Below are 22,840 nucleotides of genomic sequence, written 5' to 3' on the forward strand. Positions count from 1 at the left end.
TTTCTGTTGGTGACTGATTTTACTGCTCAACAGAAAAACTTTTAAAAAGAAGATGAAAAACATTGATCATTAGTTTCTGTAGCCGATTATACTCTAGTATATATACTCCAGTATATATCTAATATGTGACAATACATAACTAAATAGACAGTCAGGAGATTTTTAACGCTCCTCAATTTTATTTGGGATCCAGACACAAAATGCAGCAAGAAATACATGAACAAAAGTTCAATGAGGAAAAACAAATGAATCAAACTAACACTGTACTTCGGCACTGCGACTACAGAGCGATTGTATTTTCTATGGCACGTACTGCTTTGCAGACAGAGGGAGGAAAAAAAACACTGAGCGGTGGAGATACCACCCTGGTCAAGAAGTAAAATTACGTAACAGCGAGTACTGATACAGTAAAATCTTACAGGTTCATTGGAATGTAGACAAGAACACAAGGCCATTGTACTGCAAATACTAAACAAGTCGAGTATGTCACATCACTGGGAGGTACTGCAGGTCACCCTGAGGTAACCGGAAAACGAGTCATGGACTGGCTCTCACCGGGAACGGAGGCATGAGTTAAGTTGTAGTCCAAAACTATGTTTATCCACTTGGGGAAAAATGTCAAAAGTACCATAACATATTCACACCAACATCCAAAACAGCCTTTCTGTAAGAAGAGACTGTGACAGCAAGTCATTTTTGAACAAAACCTTGCAGATGTAAAACTGAAGAGAGGGACTCACGGGCTATTTTCAGGACAAATTGGAGTCAATTAATACACTAACTGGGGTGTGTTTTGTTTGTTTCTTCACAAATTGTCTTTGTAATCATTTAATGACTGAAAAAAATTTAAAAAATATCAAAATCCTGCAGACCATGGCCTTTGGAAAATCATTTTGCAAAACCAGCATCATTATTAGAATCCTGATCACTGTCACTGTCACAGCTCTGCACGTCCTCAACGGGCCACGATCTGAGGTCGAAAACAGCACAACTGCGGGCGCAGCCTGGACACATAAGCAATACCACTTCAGATTGTCTTTCACAGTAACAACTACAACTGTTCCAAATACACCCTTTATTCATGTACATCAAAAATAACAGTATTTACATTGTTGCTTATTCGTCGTAGAGTTGAAAGATATTCTCCTCTAGGGTAGTAAAATACTTCAGTCTAGTGCTCAGGCTTACAGTTGAGTGCTCTGAAAATGAGTTAGGTATAACAGTTCTAAGGTTCATGCCAGGCTAATCGTGTGTGTGTGTGTGTGTGTGTGTGTGTGTGTGTGTGTGTGTGCTGCAGCTCTGTAAAGCTGTGGAGCATCTGATTAGATAAGAGGTCACACAGCGGGAGTTGACCCAATGCAACTGATTATGTCTAATATTCTTAGTTAGATTCTGTAAAAATGAACCAAGAGGCTTCAGTTGTACATCAGCTGCAGGAGCTTTGTCTTAACAGCAAAAGATGAAATGCATAAACCTCACAGGTGAAGACTTGGATCTTATTTTAACACTGACAATTTCAGCAAAAAGCTAAAAGCCTTGGCAGCACTTTCCCACGTGAGCATGCGTCTGCGCGTTCCGTTGCTCAAAGCCCGCCTCTTCATGTAACCAGCTTTGCGTTAAAGCGTACAAGGCAGAAAGATAACAACAACAACAACAACAGCGGTGGCGGGATGTGAAGAGCTTAGACGTACTAATCCATAGTTGAGTCACTATGACACTGGTAAGACGCTGTAGAGACGTGACCCAAATAATGGGTTTATAGGACCATTAAAAATAGCACAGAACCAACCGTGGTTATGTATGGCACATCTTTACGAAACTACGCAAATTGGAAATATGGAAGACGGCAAATAAACTTCAAAAAAGCAGTGAAATGCTCGACGGTTGACATGCAGACAATAGAAATTGGACCTACGGCTACATTCGTCTCTCACCCTTGAAACTCACTGAAACTCATAATGTGAAGTATGTTCCTGTGCGTAGAATTGATGATACAAACCTATTTTATTGATCTCATACTATATGGTCAAAGGAAATGATCAATATAACATATTTCACACCCAAAATCTGCTGATGAGCGTTTCTCAGCGCTTATTGAAATGTGTATATGGTCCCAGTGAACTAGAAGTAATGTCAGTGTGACGCGTGTGTGTGTGTTTGGAAGGGAGGGAGATAATATTTGTGTGTGTGTGTGCGTGTTTAACAGAGATGGAGAGAGAGTGATGAGCTTGCTGTGTTGTTTATCTGGGCTATAGCTCCCAGTTTTACTCTCAGAGTAAAAGGTGTTCCATTTCTGTTCCACAAACACAGTCGTCGAACCCTGGAACGAGGTCAACTTTTCCCAAATATGTGTTGAAGTCTCTGTTAGGAACAGAATTTGTCAAATGGGTATGTCTGATGTCACTGGTCCTCTTGTCCAGATTTTGGTTCATAGGTCAATGATTTCGCTGCTGACACTGGCAGAGTCGTCATGACGACTGACCTCCAGGTAACTCCGTGATCCTGTCGGCTTTCCAGCCCTTCCCCGCACCCTCTCTGAGTCTGGCGTGATGAACGGCCGCGTGTCATCCACGGCGTCCTCGTCCAGATGCCCTGTCGATATCCTGGAGGGTCGGAGTGACACGGGACAGGACACTGATGAAGGGACACTCCCCACTCCGTTCCCAGCCCACCTGTTACCCTGATGGGAAGGTGTAGGTGGAGCAGTCACCTGCCTGCTGGGCACACTGCTGAGTATGCTGCCCCCTAGTGGCATGGAGGACTCTGTTGGGGCATCACTGCTCTCAGAGAGCATCTGAGGATCACTGTTCCTGCGGAGCCAGGGCCCCTGGCTGACCCCTGACCCTGGAGATGGGGACTGTGAGGTCTGGTTCAAAGGATGAAAAAGGCTGCCTCCTTCCAGTAGGTGTCCCCTGTGCAGAGCCTCATCGATGCTGCGGGTCAGGTCAATGGGAGACGGGGGGCGCAGATCAAACTCATAAAGAGACAGCGAAGTGTCCTTATCCTGATCCAGGCTGCCACTCACTGAGCGCTGTGGAGGACGTCCCAATGCCTGCAGTCTCAGCAGGGAGCCTGAAGAGCCATCAGATATGCCTCGTTCTGCAGAGTGGCCCCTGTGGTTGCGTTCTCTGTTGTTGTCTTTGACGTAGCGTGGCTGGGCATTGGCCTGCTCGTGGTTCTGGTTCCTAATCAGACTTTTACTGATGTCAGCTCCAGAACGCTCCTGACCCGCCCAGTTGTTAGGGACCTCCCCTGGTCCTCCTCCTCCTCCTCCTCCTCCTCCTCCCCCCACCCCATTACTGTCAGATTTTTTACAAGGCTTCACTTTCAGGCTCTGCACTATCTTGGACCAGCAGGTATGTCTTTGAGTGGACCCTACAGACTGGCCAGGGGACGGCAGGTCTCCAGCTGCTCGGCCATCTGGTCCACCCTCCTCCTTTCCCTGGCAACCTTGAGGCCTCCAGAACAGCCATGAAGCCAGGAGTAGGAGTGAGAAACCCCAAGTGAGCTCTAAGAGGCGGGCCCAGAAGTGAGCCAGCCACCATCCCCAGTTGAAGTGTGTCCAGTCCCCTAGCAGCCCATAGAGCCATAAGGTGGCATAAACATGCAGCCCGCAGCACAGTGTCCCCACCACTGCGCACACTGCCAGAACTCTCCCCAGGATCACACCTATCCTCCTGCTGCCCGTCCAAGCCTTCCTCCTGCCCTGTTCAGGGACTCCAGGGTGGGGAAGAGACGGGCAGCGTATGCGTGGAAAGACATAGCAGAGGAAACCCAGACAGATCGCCAGGCCCCAACACAGGGACAGGACCTGCAGGGTGACGGGCACCACAGGGGACAGGGCTGGGGAGAGAAGATCAGCTGCCAGCAGCAGGGTACACTGCAACACGGCCAACACGGCCACCAGAGGGGGACGCTCCATGGTTGGAGGTAACACACTTACCCCTGCCACCCTCACTGCCAACAGTGCCAGGGCAGCGTGTGTCCACACCAGCAGGTGCAGAGGCAGGTTGTAAAGGACCATCACTGCAGGGCGGGGGAGCAATTTCCGTGTGCCATAGGGGTCAATGAGAAAGAGGGCTGCCCTAAGACCTCCGGCTAGAAACAATAGAGCATTGGCGAGTGCAACAGCGCCCCGATGTGGACAGTTTGTGGCAGGGGACAAGGTAAGGCCAAGAGCAGCTCCGGCAAACAGGAGGAGGAAGAGACTTGCTGAGCCGTAGACATGCAGCTCCCAGGCGAAAGCCAGCGTCCGGCTCAGGTCACCCCAGTAGAGAAATGTGCCATTAGTGGAGGGATCTGCGCTGGGAGAGGGGACTGGATTATAAGTGGAGTGGGGAGCTTGGTGAGGATGTCCCAGGATGATGGAGCGGTTCCTCTGACTAATACCAGACTGGAAGGTGGGGCCAAACTTTGTCCGGGTGACTGGGACGACATCGGTGGTAAGGAGAGAAGTTGTCCCTAGAAAAAGAGAAGATAAGTTTTAAGATTTTTAAATATATAAAGTCTAATGTCACTGAATATACAGAATATTCCTTCCTCAATGCCATTTGACTGAAAAGTAGAAGTACTATTCAGAGCCACTAGAGGGGTGTAGATCACCACCAGAGGGGGTCAGAACCATCTGACCCTCAATGTTCTTCAAAGTAACTTAATCGGTTTATGCACAGACACAAGACACCGATGCAGACAAGGTCTAACCAAACTATCAGACTCAATAACATCTATTTTTAAAATCATTTTTTTTTTATCAGCTCATTGTCTCTGCGGCAGGTTTGGTGCGTTGCTGCCCATCAGCTGTAATTCCGTATCACAAAAGATGACCTGGTGTAAAAATAACAGACCCAGACCAAAGACAGTATTCCTTTGTGTGCAGGGACAAGTGGATAAATTACACAAAGGACACACACAAGGCACAACAACTCAGCCAACACATATCTGAGCCAAAGTCCGATTAAGTTTAAATAACAATTCAGAAAAAAATATTTACTCATTGAATCATGACATTTCAGTATGCTTTGAATACCAGCCCGCCACATCGCCATCCACATTATATTCATAACTGCATGGGACATTTTGCTGAGCGAAACTCTTCTAGCTAACTGAGCAGTTATTGTGTGACCCTAATTGGATTAGATTACGTAATGAACAAGCTCATCTACGTTACATACTGCAGCACAATGTCACAATGCAACTCAACGGGGAAATGGCTCTGTTCAAATGTGCGGCGTCATACGACGCATAAATCCTTCACGACACAAGACAACTCAACAACAATGTCTCTCACCTTCTCATGCATACACACATACTTGATGTTTGTTTAAAGCACCGCACCTTGTCCTACTGCGAAACCCTGGAAACACCCAACAACATTGTAAGTGCCTCGTAAGCTACTCTGTGAGCACCAGGACTTTATGAACAAAAATACTGCTAAATATAATAATTTAAAATCGTTTTATTGGAAGAAAATAAATATGTAAAAATACAACGACTCAGTTTTAGCCATTATTTATAAAGAATTTTTAACGCACACATATATTTGAAGACACCAATAGAGCTGATATGTTGACTAATGACTCACTCCAACATGTGTTTCACTTCCTGCCTCTGTCCCTCACTCCATCCTTCCTATCACACACACACACTTTCAGACTCACATTGGCTAGCTCTGCGTACAGATCACAGACACGCTTCTTTATTTTTATAAAAGGTATGTTTTACTTCCTTCCCTCAAACTACTTTTTTTCCCCTCAAAGGAGCAAAATCCAGACACATTCCAGATGTGCTGATCACATTTCACAGCTGGATACACTTATACCAACCCCGTACCCTTGAGTTTTTTTTCTCCTCCGCTTACACTGCGTTACACTGTATGTCCACATGTTGCAATTAACTACAAAATAAATATCCTGTTCCATCTCATAGTAAATACACTGGTGTTTATGGCCCAGATTCGAAAGTGGACATGTATATACAGACTGTACAAACTGCTACTCGTGGTTGCAGGCTGTTACTTCTGTCAACGACCTGCCGCAGAGCCCACTTGCAGACTTTATATGTGCTCATCGGGCAGAGGAGCTGGGGTGTTTAATAGTCGATATGATGTTTTTCTCATGGTATCTTGGAGACTGGCTCGTGTGTCCCATGTGTCATGCCTTTCCCTTTTCCATCTACTTTTCCTCTACACCCCTCCCTCCATTGCTTTCTCATTGCATCTGGTTTTCATTACCTTCTCCACTCCCTCTATTTCTGTACCCATACCTTTCTTCTGCCACACTCTCACCCACCCAGTCTGCTCTCCCATCTGTACTCCCAATAGTCTCTTTTTCAGACCCCGTGTTTTTCCCCTCTTGTCTATCTCTTTGCTTGGCTGCGAATCCACCACCCACCCCCTCGTCCACCCTCCCTCTTTCCTCCCGCTCATACTCTCTCCCCTTGCTGTGTCTACTCCAAACGTCTACCACCCCACTTTCCATGGAAAAGTGTGTGTACTTTTCCCTGTCTTCGAAATTTTTTCTTCCAGTAAAAAAAGTCCCAGCTGCACAAATAATTCCATTTTAAATGATCAAAGGATTTTCGAAAAAAAATAATAAAAAAATCTAGTCAACTAAAACACAGCAGGCCTGTCTCTTACCTGTCCTTGTTGTGCTGGCTCTTTTCCTTCCTAGTTGTGATGTTTTGTTTGGTGGATTTGATGCTTTTGAGGGCGTTCTCACAGCCTCCAGGGTGGTCACAGATGTCGTAGATGTGGTAGATGTGGTTGTCACTTGTGGTGTCGTGGTGTTTGAATGTGAACTCTCCTGGCTTTGGGCAGTAACTGGCAACGCTGGAGCCTGTGGCTGTTTATCAGTGGAGCCGGAGGTCGTGACAGCAGCAGAGTCCTGCTTTACAGAAACTCTGTCGGTGGGAGGAGTGATTGCTGTGAGTTCACCTAAAATAACAAAGACAAAAAAGTTTGTGACATGGTTTAAATATTTGAAAGTAAACAGCACTTTACTTTCCTGAAACTGTAATATAGTCAATTTCTCACCTGTTAACGCTACAGTCCGAGGGGATGCTAGTTTCACCACAGGGGACAGGGTTGCTCTGGTCTCAGTCTGTGGTGATGTGGTGGTTTTACTGGCTGTTGTGAGCACAAACGGGTGAGGCATCGCGGTCTCACTGTCAGGCGCTGGTGCATCAGAAGTTTTAGATATCGCGGTTTGTGCCTGTGGCCGATACTGTGCCATTTCATCGCCAACCGTTGGAAGAGGGACAGGATTTTCCTCCTTCACCACCATCAGTGTTGGAGAACTACCTGACCCTAACCCCTGTGGATCACCATCCTCTGACTCTGGATTATCTGCTGTCACTGGCGTATTACCTGCAGGCTCAGCGACATCAGCGGAGGGCAAAGTGGGCAAAGGGGGAGTCAAACTCTTTGTAGTGGTGTCCCCCTTTGCCAAGGCTCTGCTGAATACTAAACTGGCTGTGTCAGTCCTGGGCCTGGAGGCAGTTGGTTGGATTAAAACTGGCCCACGGCTGAAGTTCTTCGTGGAGAGGGCGGATACAAAGGAAGGAATGGACTGTGATGTCGTACGGGTCATTCTTTGCCCCTGTTGCACCGTATTCCTATTTGTCAGCCTATCCCGGACTGTAGCTCTGACAGGCACATCACTACGCCCTCTGGGAGGTAACGAGGGCCAGAATCCAGCAGTTTGCTTGGTTGGCGGAGGTGAAGAATTAATAGGCAGGTCGAGAGGAGAGAAGGAGGACGAGGAGCCGATGATGGTCTGGGCATCTGAAGAATGGAGCAGGGAGAGGAGGAAGCCCAGGAAAAGTATGCACATAGGAGCCATGGTGAGCAGTGACTGGTCCCTCTGTCTGTCTCTGTATCTGTCACACCTTCATCCTTCAGCTTTGCTCCTGGTGGCAGAGAAAAACAGGCACCGTGTAAATGTCATGCAATAAAACAAGCAGCACAAGCACAGACATCAATATTGTGGACATGAAAACATGATATCGAAGAGTGGTAGAACACAGTTTCACAGTTGCACATTTATATTTATGCAGTGGCAAAGGTCCATAGCTGGCTAAACGGTGATACGCTGAATTGTGTGAACATGTATTACATGAGGAGTTAACACGGCTGATTCAAGGAGCAGGTTGACGAGACTCCCACGTGGTTTCAGCAGCACGACACCAGCAGACACACAGGGTGCGGCAAGGTTTAAGGTTTCAGAATGAATGGCACACAGGCAAACACAATGGCAAGAGTTCAAACTCTATAAGTTATATAACGAGCCCTGCCAAAAACCAAAAGGAGTCACAGATGGTTTCATTCAGTGGCAGATGGAGAAATTAACTCCCCCCCCACACACTATCTATTTTCTGTCATAAAATGTTCTTTGGATGAACATCAGCTTCTTTCTCTACTCTATTCCTTTTTTTTCATGCTAGTTCTGTTTTGAGTCACGGGTGCCAGGAGCCGACAGCTGTATCACCAGAGTGCGGTGAAGCTCAGAGGGCCCAGTGCCACACAGAAACCCCCCCCCTCCCCAGGCTCCTGAGGATTACACAATCCTATACGAGTCATCGAGCTAAACAGCTGCCAGTCGCACCCCGATGTGGACTTCTTATGGAAAAACACCCCTTTTCCTTTACTATTTCAGCCGCTGTCTTACATAAAGCTCCCTTGTTCAAACTGGTCCCTACCTATGACTAACAGTTTGGAGATAGCCTCAGGGAGCAGAGTCAGAATCATACGGAAACTTCATCCTGAAACATCAGGAGGGAAAGCATAGAAAAAAAAGAGATCAGTGCCTATGGGAGAATCCGTTCTGCTGCGTATGACTCACACCGAGGGCCCATTCACAGCCCTGGTGTCTAGTTCTCTGAGAAATGACTGCGGCGGCCAGCACACTACAGTTGGTATGTGCATTTTGTGCTCTTGAAGTCGATGTGAGAAATCTCTGTGAGTATATGGAAAATGTCTTTGAGTCTATGTGTGTGCAGAAGGGGTTCAGTCACCAAGCACGAAGTTCACGAGCATACTGTAGGTATGTGAGGAGCTTTAGACCAGTGCACTGCAAATACAGTCTCTGCATGCATTTGAGCTTGTCGCCTTTACACGTGTTTTGTCTCCCTGTTTACTGAGTGTTAGTGGAGCAGCTGTAGAGAAAAGCGGTCCATGAGTACAGTAATATAGTGGTGGTATATCTCAATCTCCACCCACTCACAAAAGCCTCAATGTTTACAGTCACCTCCTCTTCTCTCAGCGTAGTCGGCTGTTAGCCAATGCAATCTCCGATAAATCCCCTGTCTTTCTTTTGCTCATGAGTTATTTCAACACAGTTCTACAGCATGCTCTTGGATGGCGGTTGAAAGAAAAAGCCCCGAAGATAAGAGAGATAAGTAGAAACAGAGGAGGTTGATGTAAGAACGTGGAGATAAGAGAGAGGCTCACCGAGAGGATGGGGCGGCAGGAGGGGATAGGCGGAGATGGAAGGCTGGAGAAGATGGTGGAGGCTCACTGATGGTAATGAATCTGACAGTGGAGGACATGGAGAGGCAAAAATTATGACTGAGAGAAGTGGTGGGGGCCGAATATTTAGAGGATGTCGAAGGGGACAAGGGAGGATAGTTGATAGAAACTGTCAGAAACTGAGAAGTAGGATATGTGAGAGAGAGAGAGAGGGGAAGAGTCACGAGGAAACTCCAGCATGTTTCAGAATTAACAGGTTTGTTATGGTCCAAGCAGAGATATGGCAACGTGTCCAGGAAGGCATCCGGGGGAAACCGAGCCTACCTCACCTTTGCTCTGAAGTTTATTGGCAGGTGTGGAGTCTCTGGCAGCTGGAGATAAACAACCGGACTTATGAGAAATGGATGTAAACATACCACTATCTTGATCCAAGGTAATCCAGCATGAATCAGCCCATGTGTATGAAGGTAGGTAGTAGTGATTAATGAGTCTCTGTAGCCAACTACACTCTGGTAAAAAGAGAGAAACACCCCGTCTTTAAAACGCTGTCAGCACTAATCTCATCTCCACACATGGGCCATATGCACAATCACACTGCCACACACAGAGCAGTGGTTCCCCCCAAAATGTTTTTCTTGACTGGATTTACTACAAGTTTCCACTATAGTAATACAAGTGGAGTAAATGAAGCAGCCTGGCAGCTCCTCTGAGCAGTCGGAATTTCAAGCTGGGAACGGGCTCGTTGGATTTCACTTCTAACCAAACACTACAAAGACCAGATCAGTGTATTCCGTTTGGTTTGGTGTTTGGATTGAATACAGACCTACATACTCTCAGTCAATCACCGAGCATCCTCGTATACGACATCCCTTTCAACAGTGAGTAAAACACAGTCGCACGCACTCACAAATAAGACAGCACGTCCCTCTGTGACTGTCCAGTGGGGGGGAAGGCAGACGGGTGTATTTTTATCACATCCAGCCCCTCGGGGTTGAAGCACACTCACTCTGTATTTCATTCGCACTGGGGTGTGCATGTTGCGTGGATGTCGTCACTCCTCTTTCGCACAATACGTTCTTTATCCAGGGCAGGAAATGCCCAATGGATAATATCCAGTGTTACAGTGGCAAGCTGCAATCTGAAGATTACTATAAACTCCTTGCCCACAGTATAGACCTGGTTATGCAATCGTGTGACTCATCAGTTAATCCTTGCAGTAGTGGTGCCAACGTGCCAATGTCTATTCTTATATATTTACACAGTGAGCTAATGTCACTTTGCTTAAAGAGTCAGGCAGATGGGGTTTGGTGTGCAGTAAAGCTATTGGTGAACCTCTGTCGTTTTTGTAACCTCCCTCTCTCTCACCAGCCACATGTGGCAGTACGAAATTTCCATTAATTTGAGTGAATATTTCCAGGGACAGACATAAGTCCATTGGAGACAGAAGGCTCTGTGTCTTTTCAACAAAGACTGGTCTAATCTACACTTGGCTCCATTAGTGCTGGGTATTAAGCCTCAATACTGTTTGGTAATGACTGAAAAGCTAGTCAAGTACTTGAAAACTGTCAAGTATAAAATACAAAGGCACTGAATGTGTGGTCAGATATGTACAGTAATCTATTTTACTTATTCTTTGAACAGACTTTTCCTTATTTAAACAACAAGGATTGTGTAGAAAGACGTTCATCGTATTCTTCAAAGTATGTTACCAAAATACAGTAAGTACTTTTTTGGTATAATTAACAAAATTCTGGTATTATGCCTAAATGCGCATTAATATAGGTTGAACCATAATCATAAACAACTGAACAAAACTAAAAGTCGACATCAGTCTCTAGCTTATAATCCCGAATTGGAGATTTCGAGATTTTCCGACATTGACAATCTCTCCCACTTGGAGAAAACAACTACAAACATGGCTGCGAATGCACCACTGCCGGCAAATGACAACCTCATAGTGGCATCAGAGGAAATATCCAGGACCATGAATGTCTTTACCACATGTGATGACTATCCAACGAATAGTTGTTAAAAGACGTCACAGCCTGGAGGAAAGTTGTGGACTGACTGAACAACATTTCAGCCTTAGTCTCCTTCAGTATATGTGTGAATATGTGTGCACACATGTGCACATGTAATGTGTGTGCCTGGGCATGGGATTACAAGGTCGTGCCCAACACCGGAGTTGACTTATACAGTATCCAGTGTCGCGCCAATGAGCATGAATTAACAAAGTCATGTCCAGAGAGGCAGTCCGTTGAGAAGGACAGCTGCTTCGGGAAAGATGGGGGCGGAAATGAGACCAGGGAGGATGAAGAGATCCAAAGCTTTCCAATAATAAAATAAAAGCGTAAGAAACTGACAGTAAAAATCAGATTACAAGGTGAGAGATTTACAGTAATAGTGTTTCTGCAGTGACAGAGAGGACACAGAAAGCAAGGCAGAGGATTAGCAAAGATGGAGAGAGATATAATGAGATATAGAAACAGAAAGAGACTGGAATAAACCAGCCCAGAGCTGGCGGGACTACTGCAGAGCTACAGCTAAAGAGCAACTATGTGTTGCTGCTGGCCCATCAGCTTGCCATGCAGATGTGTGACTTGTTTGTATTGCACTCTGGAAGTGTAGAGGTGAGACTGTGAAGCAGTGTATGTTTGTTAATATGTGTGTACGCGAGACGCCGAGAGAAAAAGAGTGAGGGGAGACATGGGCGGGGGAGTATATGTGGTTATGCTGGTATGCGAGTGGTGGGGGGAGGTCGCTGGTTTGACCGTTAAAAATTCCCCACCTTGGAATAACATATGGATAGGAAACAGCTCCCACATTATTTTCCTGCTGATTTTGAATATAGCTACCGCGTTAAGCAATTTCAATAAAACAAGACACTGAACTATTCAGTCTATATTAAATTTATATATGAAGAGATAGACAAGCTGTTCCAGAAAGTTTTTCAACCAACTCCTAGACCCTCTAAGTCAAGCCAAAGACTGTTGAAGATGCCCCTCTCGTGGTGCTCGACTGCCCTGGGGTGGTGGGGGCGGTGGGGGGGGCACCCGACCACACAGCGAGGTCATGCTATATGGCGAGAGGAGGCTCCAGAACCAATCGTGGATGCTTTTGATCCCCAGTCGGAGCGGATGTCCAGCTTTAAAGTGCTGAGCTCCACAACATCTTTGACTGATGTTCCGCCTGCATGTGAAGAAGGTCAGCCTTAAAGAGTGGGGCACTCTAAACTGTCACTGCACCACACACACACACACACACACACACACACACACACACACACACACACACACACACACACACTGTGGAAAATGACAAAGCTCTGCATAAAAAAAAACATGCTACGACCATTGACGTATGATCGGCTACCACGGAGAGAAAGTTCACCAGAGGGCTGACACAGTCCACAAAGATTCGGTGAATGTTCATGACTAAGAGTGTGCTCAGATGTTCAAATTACCTTGCACACATTCCCAGAATTTACACGCTGTGAGATAGCAAGTCTGGGGACTGATTAAGACAGCTGCTTAAACCATGTCAAGCCACAAAACAACCTTCAGGAAAAGTGATTACAGGCATCACAAGTCATAAACTGGATGCCTGCTGCAGGGAGTTCACCAGAGCTCCACCTCGACCCAGAGACTCTCACATCTGCCTTCAATAGAGTGACTGCTGTGTTAAGTGGTGTGTTGTGTGGCAATCATTCAATTTGCTTTAGGAACATAAAGTATTAGTTTGTGCGTGGACCTCCTTGGTGCTTATTCTTTACTTTATTCAAAATGTGTGGAATTCACTTGACTGCTTGATATATACCTGTATAGCAAAAAAAAAAGAAAAGAAAAAAAAAGAAGCTCCAGAGCTATGAAAGAGCTTTTAGGAACAGATGTGTCCAGTGGTTGGTGGGTTTGTGCTTCATCACTATGCTTTTACTTTCCACTATATCGGACAGCTCGGGACTGTCTGCTCTGGGAAGTGTGACATGCGGTTAAATGGGAGGTATTGTTTAACCATCCTGACAGCTTGAAAGCATCTGGCCCACAATATGAGTGAATGATAACCTTTTTTCTTTTCTTTTTTTTTGAAAGATAAGCCATTAACGTGAGCATTTTCTTTTGGGGGGGCTATCCAATACTGAGGCATGCAGACATGGAACGTCCTCAGTACTGCAACACCCCTTAACTCTTCCACACACAAAAAAACAATTCTCCATGAAAATACTACCAAAGCAGCTGGTAAATATTTTTTCAAGCTACTCTATGAGTAAATTCTAATTTCTCCTTTGAATTCCAGTCGTCTATCTGAGCTCTGCGTAACATCCAGTAGCACTTTGGAGCAGCGGCCCAGTCTGTCCCGTGCGCCCTCGGCAGAGAGGCGCACATTGGAGCGCCCCCCCCGGCTGGATGCGTTCAAGTCCTGGCGAGGAACAAGTGCAACCAGATCCTCTGAGGAACCACAGCCTTTCTCCCGCAGGCTGAGGTTGGACAACCCTCGTACACACACACACACACACACACACAACACGTTGCGCACCTGCAACAAGCACTTGGCCTAAAGGAGAAATACTACTCCACTTGTTGCCGTCTCAGCGCCCAAGTGCACGCACTTTATTTTCCACTTCATGAGCAGACCACGAGTCTCAAATTCCCGCAGATCTGCTGCACATTCAGATGTTTCGTTCCAGTCAAAGTGACGAACGCGGCTGCTCGTCAGGTCACGTGGGCACACGCACCGGGACTGCGTGTCAGATATCCCTATGACGGAGCTCTCCGATGAACTGAACACCGAGTCCCACACGCACCGTCCCCGGGGCAGCTGCCTGTGGTTCAGTACGCCGGCAGCCGAGTGACGTCGGCGAACGTGAGCCCGCACGTGTCCGTGTGGAAGAGGACCGAGGGTAGTTCTATGGAAAGCCATAAGCGCAAATATCGTCTTAGAAAATGCGTGGCTTTCCATACAGTTCAGTGATGCGAACTGTTCCCCGCGCGTCGGTGCCGTCACTCACCGGGTCGGTCACGAGAGGCAGTCGCGTCGTGACTCTTCACGTTACCATAACGACACTTCGCCACTCACGACCGGGACTCGGGCGTTTATTATTCCCAACAACAACAACAACGACGACGACGACGACCGGTCACAACACGGTAATACACGTGAAGGTGTGGTGGACGCCGCGGCTCAGGTAGAGGGGGCGGCGGCGTCACGCGTGAGTCACTGCGCAAAGTATCGCCGCATAGCAGTCTCTCTCTCTCTCTCCCTCTCCCTATAACTGGTGTCCAAAGAGTCCTCGACTCACCGACCGTACCTGTGCGGCTCCTCTGCGGCAGGACACCAGGGCTACGGCATGCCGGGTTATCCGAGGGGAACAACCGTGGACCGCTTCGAGGCGCAGGTGACAAACGCTCCTCCGTCGCACACTCGCCGGTGGGTTCGCGTTCAGCAGCCCGGTGCCGCGGCCAGCTCCCTCTGGTCATGAGCTAGTGAGGAGACGTGCGCCCCCTCCGACCGCTCCATCTCTCTCCTCATCGCTCCCTCCCTCTCGTTCTCTCTCCCTCTCCCTCTCTCTCAAGCGGATGAACACGATTGCCCTCCTACCTATCAACCCTGGCACGTCTGTGACGCAACAGCGGCGCGTCTGGCACGCGGTGAGTTGTCATCCCGTCTTCACACAGCGGCTTGTTTGGACCGGCTCAAGTGTAAAATATGACGACACCGCCATTGACATCATCATCATCATCATCATTATCCTCGTCCTCATCATCATCACAGCATGCAGTGCCTCTCTGCGCGTTGTGGAGGGTTTCAGTCTACGCATGGGTTCTTGTACGGTGGCCAGGTGGGGTCATGTGGGGACACCGGTGAGGAGAGGAGCCAAGGACAATAAACTGGGAACAGAGCTGTGCCTGAAACTCTATACCCTCCATCTCCTCGCCCGCCCTCCACCACGCAGGGTTCGTGGAGGGGAGCAAGCTGGTCTGAGCCAACATGACACTGCACCGTGGCTCAGTGCCCCCTGCCACTTCATCCTCCACCTGATTGTCTATATCTGTCTTGCTCAAAGACAACACTAGTTTGGACATGCTGTTGTCACCGCAAGCTCGGCCCTGATTGAGCCCGAGAGCAGAGAAATGCTAATAAATATCCCCCCCCCCATGTACAGTATGTCACTTTCATTAGATTGTCTGTACTGAACTGCCGACTCCTAGAATAACTAGTGCAGCTCAGAGGATTGTCCTAATGCCATTAAATTACTACTGAACCAGCGGGAGAGACACTGACGGGTTTGGACAGGAGGAGCCAGGACACTTAAAGATGCTAATCAGATTCATTGCACATGGATTATGAGTTAATATTCTCTGGGTATATAGGAGATATAGGTGTATAGAAAACACGACATATTAAAAGCCACTCACCTAGTAGAAATAAATAATGAACAGATTTTTGTGACATTATTGCAAGAGATGTCTTGCAATCCAGAATATTAGCACAAGTAGGCAGTGTGTTGTGTTGTGTGTGCAATCCACTTCCCATCTGCTACTCACCACCTGGGTGCAGCATTTAGATCATGAGTGGATTGTTATCTAGTTATATTTCTCCTTAAACAAGATAACTGTAATCTAGAGTACTGGAGCTGATTTATCTTACATCTTGAAGCGTAATGTAAAAAGGCCCAGATAAGCTTTTTCCTTTAAGTCCTCTAAGTCCTCTTTGCTGAATGTTAAAAAGACAATGATTCGGTAAAACAAAGGTGTCTGATAAATGATATATTTGAACTATGGTTCTGTTGCTGGTCCAAGTCAAGCTAGTTTGTCGACCTAAGATTTAGTTAGTGTAGTCCAGTCCCAACATATGGGTTGGGCCCCTCCAAATTGTCAAAAGATGAATATGAGGGGTCCTGAGATGATTAACGGTAAAGAGGAAAAAGAAAATCTAAATACAAGATGATTTAAATTAAAACTATGTGAGATATTCGGAAGGGAAAAGGTCAAACTTGTCACGTTAAATGAATACATGAAGCAAACATCTATACCATGTAATATTTCCTACATTTTTTTTCCACCATCTGAGATTTGACTGATGCGTGACTGGAATATTAGCACTACCACATGTTCTTACACTCCTTATGTTTGCGTAAGGATAGTGAATGGAAAAGTGCATTCATTCACATTTTTCCTTTTACTGAGCTACCTCATTTGCATGGAAACCTTTAGATACCCATTTATTACAAAGTTAAATTTCATGTTAAATAAAATTTTGATTAGTAAGTATAGTTCTCAGGTAAATGTAGCACAGAATAAAAGTACAATATTCCCCTCCGAAATGTAGTGGAGTAAAAAAAAGCATCTGACCCACAATAAAAAGTACCTCAAAATTAGCAGATATTAAATACAGTACATGAGTAAATGTATTTAGTTACTTCCCACGACAGTGCCCCACTGAAATTAAAGCATGTCAACCCTGTGACTTCCACATAAATCACCCTTGACTGACAGCCCTTGATCCATATGGAGAATTTTTAGGGGGCTTTAAATAAAGAGAGGGCAGCTTTATTTAAACCCCCCTAAATGAACAGATTCTTAAAAAGGAAAGGTTTAACTGCACTGACACTCACATACACCAAATCCACAAACAGAATATATGCTATCCCACGTACTGTGGATAGTGTTTCTCTACCATCTTTGTCCAGGAATGTGTAGAATACATTCCACTTAAGTCATTTGAATTGATCGTGGTCGCGGCCTCTGAAATGTAATACCAGAGCAGACGGAACAGTTTCTTCCACCCAATTTATAAGGCACTGAACCTTAATCGCAGCCAGCTAAGCAGAGACCCTATCAGATGGTAGAAAGTTTTAAATGTCACCACAAAATAATCCTCTTTGATTAAGAACAGTGAAGATGCCAACGTCCATCTGCACGTATGTGATTCAGATAAGCTTACTATCTAAAATACCTCCAGCTCTGTGCTCTCAGTCTTTCTCGCTGAGGCTTTTTCCTACACCCTGGTTGTCTAGACACCAAAGAATAATCTCCCCAACTCTGGGCCCCAAAGACAGACTCCTATGTGGGGACTGCCCCCCCCCCCCCCCCCAGGCTCCCCCAGTGCCGTCTCCAGCAGAATTGGGTTTCACCACATCGAAGGTGAATCAACACAACTCCCTCTAAGTTTGATCCATTTTAGGAATTGTCTCGGATACCGTTATATAATACATCTGTTACTGTTCAGGAATGATAACATCCATCATTTCAAGTAGCAGACAAAGTGCGACTGTGCATGAACATCTTTGCACTTGAGTCGCAGCAGAGACAAACCTACAGAGAATGGATATGAAATACAAATCAGATCTTTTAAATAAATCTGTAACAATAGCAATTATTATTATTCTATAGTCATTTCTCACCTTTTCACGACAGTGTCAACAAGAACAGAACATTTAAACCTTTACAAAGTAAGGATTTTTTGCATTGGTCTTAGTCAGGTGTTCCTAAATTTCTACATCATGATTTGTATGACACACACACACACACACATCTCTGTAACTCAACTACCACAAACGCACCTCTCACACATTGTCGCCGACAAGGCAAACAAATGCAATTCAGGTGCTGCACATCTGAAATAGTCAGAAGTCTTTCTACTTTCCCCCTTTTTCTGGTGCTCCAAAAGTGGCGCCCCCTAGTGCCTGAAAGGGAGGCTCTTATTAAAGAAAGAAGGCATGTTGAGTCGAGAGCATAGGTTGAGAGATGTTCTCTCAACTGAGCAATTCTCGAGGGCATAACACAAGCTGTGACCCACCTCTTACATAATGCACGCACAGGCCACTGTGCTGCTGTTTTGGGCTTTGTGTGTCAACTTGCATGCACATGCAGCTTTCTCTTTGAAATCACATGTCCCCACCTCAAGCACACTTTCACCTATTCCACTCTCTCCTTTTTTATATACTCCTTTTACTATCTACTTTTTTTATCTTCTTCAGCGTGACATTGCCTTAAAGCTGGCCCCAGCTTTTGTCCAGCTCAACTGGAGTGGGGATGAAAGCTGACTCAGTCATTAACTCACATGGCTGCACTCTTCCACAAATACAACAAACATTTGTTTGTGTGTACAGACACAACAACGACACGCATGATGCACCTGCTCACTTAAGCCTGCGTTTCGGAAAATATCCCTCAAATTAGGGCAAGAGAGAGAGAGAGAAAGAGTGATTTGATATTCCTGTATGATGTTGCCACATTGCAGAATAACTCATTTTCATATACAGTATATGTTTAGACAAACTATAATATGACTTGGTCATGGCTGTAAAGAGACATTATGAAGTCAAAATCCCAAAGAGGCATGTCCATTTTGTCACAAGAGACTGACAACAGATAACTGCAATCCTTGCTATTAAAAGACCAGCTGACACAGTCAACTAATGCCTATAGATAAACATACAGACACCATGGCACTCCGCTGCAGCCCAGCCAAACAGCTTCTTATGAGCTGACCGATAGATATACTATTCTAATGCATGAAACTCATAGAGGAAACCCAATTATGTATCCTATGACCTTTGCAGACATGCACACGAACGCCATGGCGTGGGTACATGGTGTGGCAAGAACCTGGGGGCTGGACTAAAAATATTCACCAAGTGCAATTTTTGTTCTAAAAAACCCTCCCCCACCAAAAACCGTTGACCATATATTTTTAAAACAGCTAAAGCAAATGGCACACTATGTTTATTATTATGTGGCAGGGAAATATCCTCATATCTTCCAATGCATACTGCCACCTAGGGGCCACTTTTGGGAACAATTAGAACAAAATGTGCCTGATGGTTTAACGCGACCTGAAGATATTGATGATTGTGCTAATACAGACATTTTCTCTCAAAATAGATACACTAAAATGGAATAAAGGATTTTGTTTTATTAAAAAAAAGAAAACTGCATTTGTAATTGTGAAATCATGGGGGAGGTAGACATAGGACAGGTTCCAGTAATTTATAGAAATATGAGAATCACTTTACTATATTTAGTTGTAGGCTATGTTTTTGACTAAAAAATCTAGATTTTCCATTTTGATTTGTTTTTAAATGAAGCTGTAATAACATACAGTGTTATTGTAATCTGGTGTGAATCTTGATGTAAGAAGCTTGTTTACCTCACACCACCCTCTCATTCTTGACAGACAGGTTTGCTTTCTTATGACCTGCTGGCTTGGTTTTCGCACGCTTCACGGTTCCATTTTCTTCCCTTTAATCTTTTTTTTCTTGCACGCTATCCTCGTTTCTTCTTCGTCCTCTTCCTCCTTCTTTGGCTGCACCAGGCGTGGCATTTCTTTTAGCTTTTGGAACTTCTTCAGGTCAGCACAGAACAAGACCTATAACAGAGACAGACACTGGTTATAGCAGATAGAGAGACATGACATAAATTGACCAAAGATATCGAATGTTTCAAAAATACCACTGACCGACTGTGTCCAACCAGCAAAGGGACCCCACAGTTTTCTAAAAAAATCCCCTGTGTTGAAATATATATATGAGGAATTGTCTGAAGAATTTCAAGTATTCAGTGTTTAAATCCACTTGAAACTACTGAGGCTCGTGGATACCAACCAATATCTCTGTGAAGTTTATCAGTGATGCTCTTCTGTCTGTTGCCAGTAGCATATTTGTAGTCACGCTTAGCAATCTGCCACACGTGTGTGTCAACTGGCACGGCCTCTGCCTTATCAAGGGACATCAGACACACACAGTCTGCCACCTAAAGAATGAAAGAAATGCCTTCAGTACATGCAATTGTAACTACAAGTTGACCTAATTAAAAAAACAAACATAATAAAGCTTCTGTACCTTGTTGCCCACACCAGGAAGAGTGCGCAGGGCATCACGGGCCTGCAGATATGGGACACTGCGTAGACCTTTGAGCCACTGGAGCCCATGGGTGTCCAAAATCTGCTTGGCACTCTGCTGCAGGAACCGAGCCCTGTATCCAAAACCGAGATCCCTGAGACGCGCCTCAACGCTGCTGTCTGCCAGTTACAATTCAGAAAACAAACAATGGTGATGACAACATGTGAGCGTTTACTGGTATAATGTGTACTTCTTTTATTGGATATGAATATTTCGCTCACTGTCCTCTCACATGGTTACTCAGGATGAGTCACAATTTGGCTACTTATTACTTAACTTCTCTCATAATAACATGATACGTTGGTATGTTTTTATAACAAGAAAGACGCCCAAATTACTCATAAAACATGACTGATAAACATGCATGTGGTTAGATGACCAGGTCATGACTCGGTCCTGGTCAGGGCTCATGGTGGCAGCAAAACACTGCCATAGGGTAGTAGTTAAACCAATGTCAAATGTGGATTAGCACCACTGAACAATCAATGATAGGAAATGGCTGTGAGAACATTTATCTCTATTCAGCAACATGGCTGAAGTTGAAAACGGTGTTGCAGTGGAAACGCAATGAATCATGGACTCCTGGTTGGATTTTTATAGCACTGAACCACTAACACAAAAGCAAAAAGTGAAGGGATAAGTTATATATCTGGGGACAAAGTGAACTCAGGGCCAGATAGTTTAAAAACACTACATCACAAGATTATAAACAGGGTCTTTGTGGAAGGGACAGAGTACCTGCAAGCGCCGCCAGGGCAGGAAAATCGTGGTAAGAGGTTTGATCCAGCTGGCACAGTGGGGCCCCCAGAGCCTGGCACAGTCTGTCCACCATGCCCTGGATACGAGAGATGTGGTTGTTGGACGTGCAAATGAAGGAGAACAGGCACTCGGTGGGGTCCTGGCGCAGCATTCGCACACCTGAGCAAGACCAAACTGTATCCTTAAGACTACGACTCAGTTATTACTAATTGCACATTGTAAAGTCATATGAATGCGCACTGACCTGTGAAGATGTCTGCAATGTGCTTGAAGTGGGGGTCTGCTGCTCGCCAGTCTGCATACAGCTCCTCCAGCTTCACGTTCAGCTGGAAGTAGTCCCTCAGCATCTCCTCTTCCTCCTCGGCGTCCTTCACTGATGCCACAGCCACTAACTCGTCCACCTCCTTCACGGCCCCTTTGGTTCTCGTCTCTGACGTCTTCACCCCTGGGGAAGAAGTCCCAGCAGGTCCACACGTCTGTCCCTCTCGGTTCTTATAAACGTGGTACCACAGCGTGTCATCTGTCTGGGTCAGAGTCCACACTCGTCCTCCCAACACCCCGGTCCAGTGGCCCTCTCCGGATTCTCTCCAGCTGAGGATGGAAGTAAATGTGTTAATGCAAAGCCACGGGGGTGATCTTGAATGCACCTCTCTTGTTGCATAATGATGTCCAGAGACTCTCTGAGAGTGTCCAACCTACCGGAAAGATTGTCCACAGGCAAGCGTGAGCTCCAGACGCAGTTCCGACTTGGCACAGGCCAGAGATCTCCACATGTGTCCCCCCGATGAACGCAGCGCATGTTTGGCCATCGACGCTAACAGTTTCTAAATGTTACAACGAGCGTGCACAGACCTGACAGCGGTGTCATAATATTGTCAAACGCATCGTACAGTGATTCGATGCGTGTGCCTGCGTAAAGTAAACCTCACGCATGAGTGCAAGTGGTCTTACTTGGAGATACACTTTCATTGAACAATTCAAGCAGCGGCAGGTGTAAACAGCTCCAACTTCCGACTCCGAGGAGTTGTTTTAGCTAGCAGTTACCGATGGACAACAAAGACCTACCGCTGCGTTCAAACGGGGCATATATTCGATGAGAAAGGTTTTATAGAAGGGCAAAGTTTGGCCACGTGTAATTTAAAACTTAAATGAGAAGTGATTGAGGAATTTAATGTAGGCTAACAATAGTCCAAAATTCTCTCCGAACTCATTTCTCATATCTCAACCTATTCTCTCAACTCAACGTGCGTTCTTTCTTTAAAATTACTGAATAATACATTTGTGTGTTGATGATCAAATTAGGGAAGTCGTAAGACCCGCCTTCCGTGGGTCCAGATGCTTACAAACAAAAAAGTGTAGACAATATGGATATTTTAAAAAGCTACAATAAATAGAAGGAATTAAATATTCTATTGCTCAGAGCATTTATACAACACGTTGGTAGCTGTTTCCAGTTAAATATAATTTTACTGGAAACAGCTTATCATTTTTATTGCCGATATTTCCCCGTTGTGTGAGTAATACGTTATCTTACTGCTAATTAATAACGTTTCCAACTAATCTAAGTCACTCTATGTGGGCGGGCAGCTATCGGTTACAATTAACGGTAAATTAAATGAAAATGATATGCGATAGCTTAATTTGCACCTCTGATCAAAGGTTTCTAACATTTACTTTCGTCCACCATGTTTCTGTGTCTGTGACGACAATAACTCGGC

At 45.5% G+C, this 22,840-nt stretch overlaps 2 protein-coding genes across 10 annotated transcripts; both read right to left on the reverse strand.

The window, feature by feature from the left end:
- Window positions 1-159: 159 nt before the first annotated feature.
- Window positions 160-19,749, reverse strand: LOC118316482 (proline-rich transmembrane protein 3). 9 transcript variants are annotated; one of them, XM_047330751.1, is made up of 5 exons: window positions 19,613-19,636; window positions 9,446-9,526; window positions 7,031-7,905; window positions 6,635-6,931; window positions 160-4,461 (listed from the first exon to the last, which is right to left on the reverse strand). In XM_047330751.1, exons 3-5 carry the CDS (start codon window positions 7,836-7,838, stop codon window positions 2,429-2,431), a joined length of 3,138 nt encoding a protein of 1,045 aa, XP_047186707.1. In that variant the 5' UTR covers window positions 7,839-7,905; window positions 9,446-9,526; window positions 19,613-19,636; the 3' UTR covers window positions 160-2,428. The 9 variants fall into 9 exon arrangements, with proteins under 9 accessions (XP_047186707.1, XP_047186704.1, XP_047186705.1 ...); XM_047330748.1 differs by lacking the exon at window positions 19,613-19,636 and adding an exon at window positions 14,769-15,573; XM_047330749.1 differs by lacking the exon at window positions 19,613-19,636 and adding an exon at window positions 14,760-15,573.
- ogg1 (8-oxoguanine DNA glycosylase) lies at window positions 19,359-22,534 on the reverse strand. Its single transcript, XM_035644349.2, has 7 exons — window positions 21,822-22,534; window positions 21,367-21,713; window positions 21,102-21,281; window positions 20,304-20,482; window positions 20,067-20,214; window positions 19,922-19,971; window positions 19,359-19,831 (listed from the first exon to the last, which is right to left on the reverse strand). The coding sequence occupies exons 1-7, from the start codon at window positions 21,929-21,931 to the stop codon at window positions 19,685-19,687; spliced, it is 1,161 nt and encodes a 386-aa protein (XP_035500242.2). The 5' UTR covers window positions 21,932-22,534; the 3' UTR covers window positions 19,359-19,684.
- Between the last annotated feature and the right edge of the window lie 306 nt (window positions 22,535-22,840).

This window comes from Scophthalmus maximus, chromosome 3, assembly GCF_022379125.1.
Source record: "Scophthalmus maximus strain ysfricsl-2021 chromosome 3, ASM2237912v1, whole genome shotgun sequence".
Lineage (NCBI taxonomy): Eukaryota > Metazoa > Chordata > Actinopteri > Pleuronectiformes > Scophthalmidae > Scophthalmus > Scophthalmus maximus.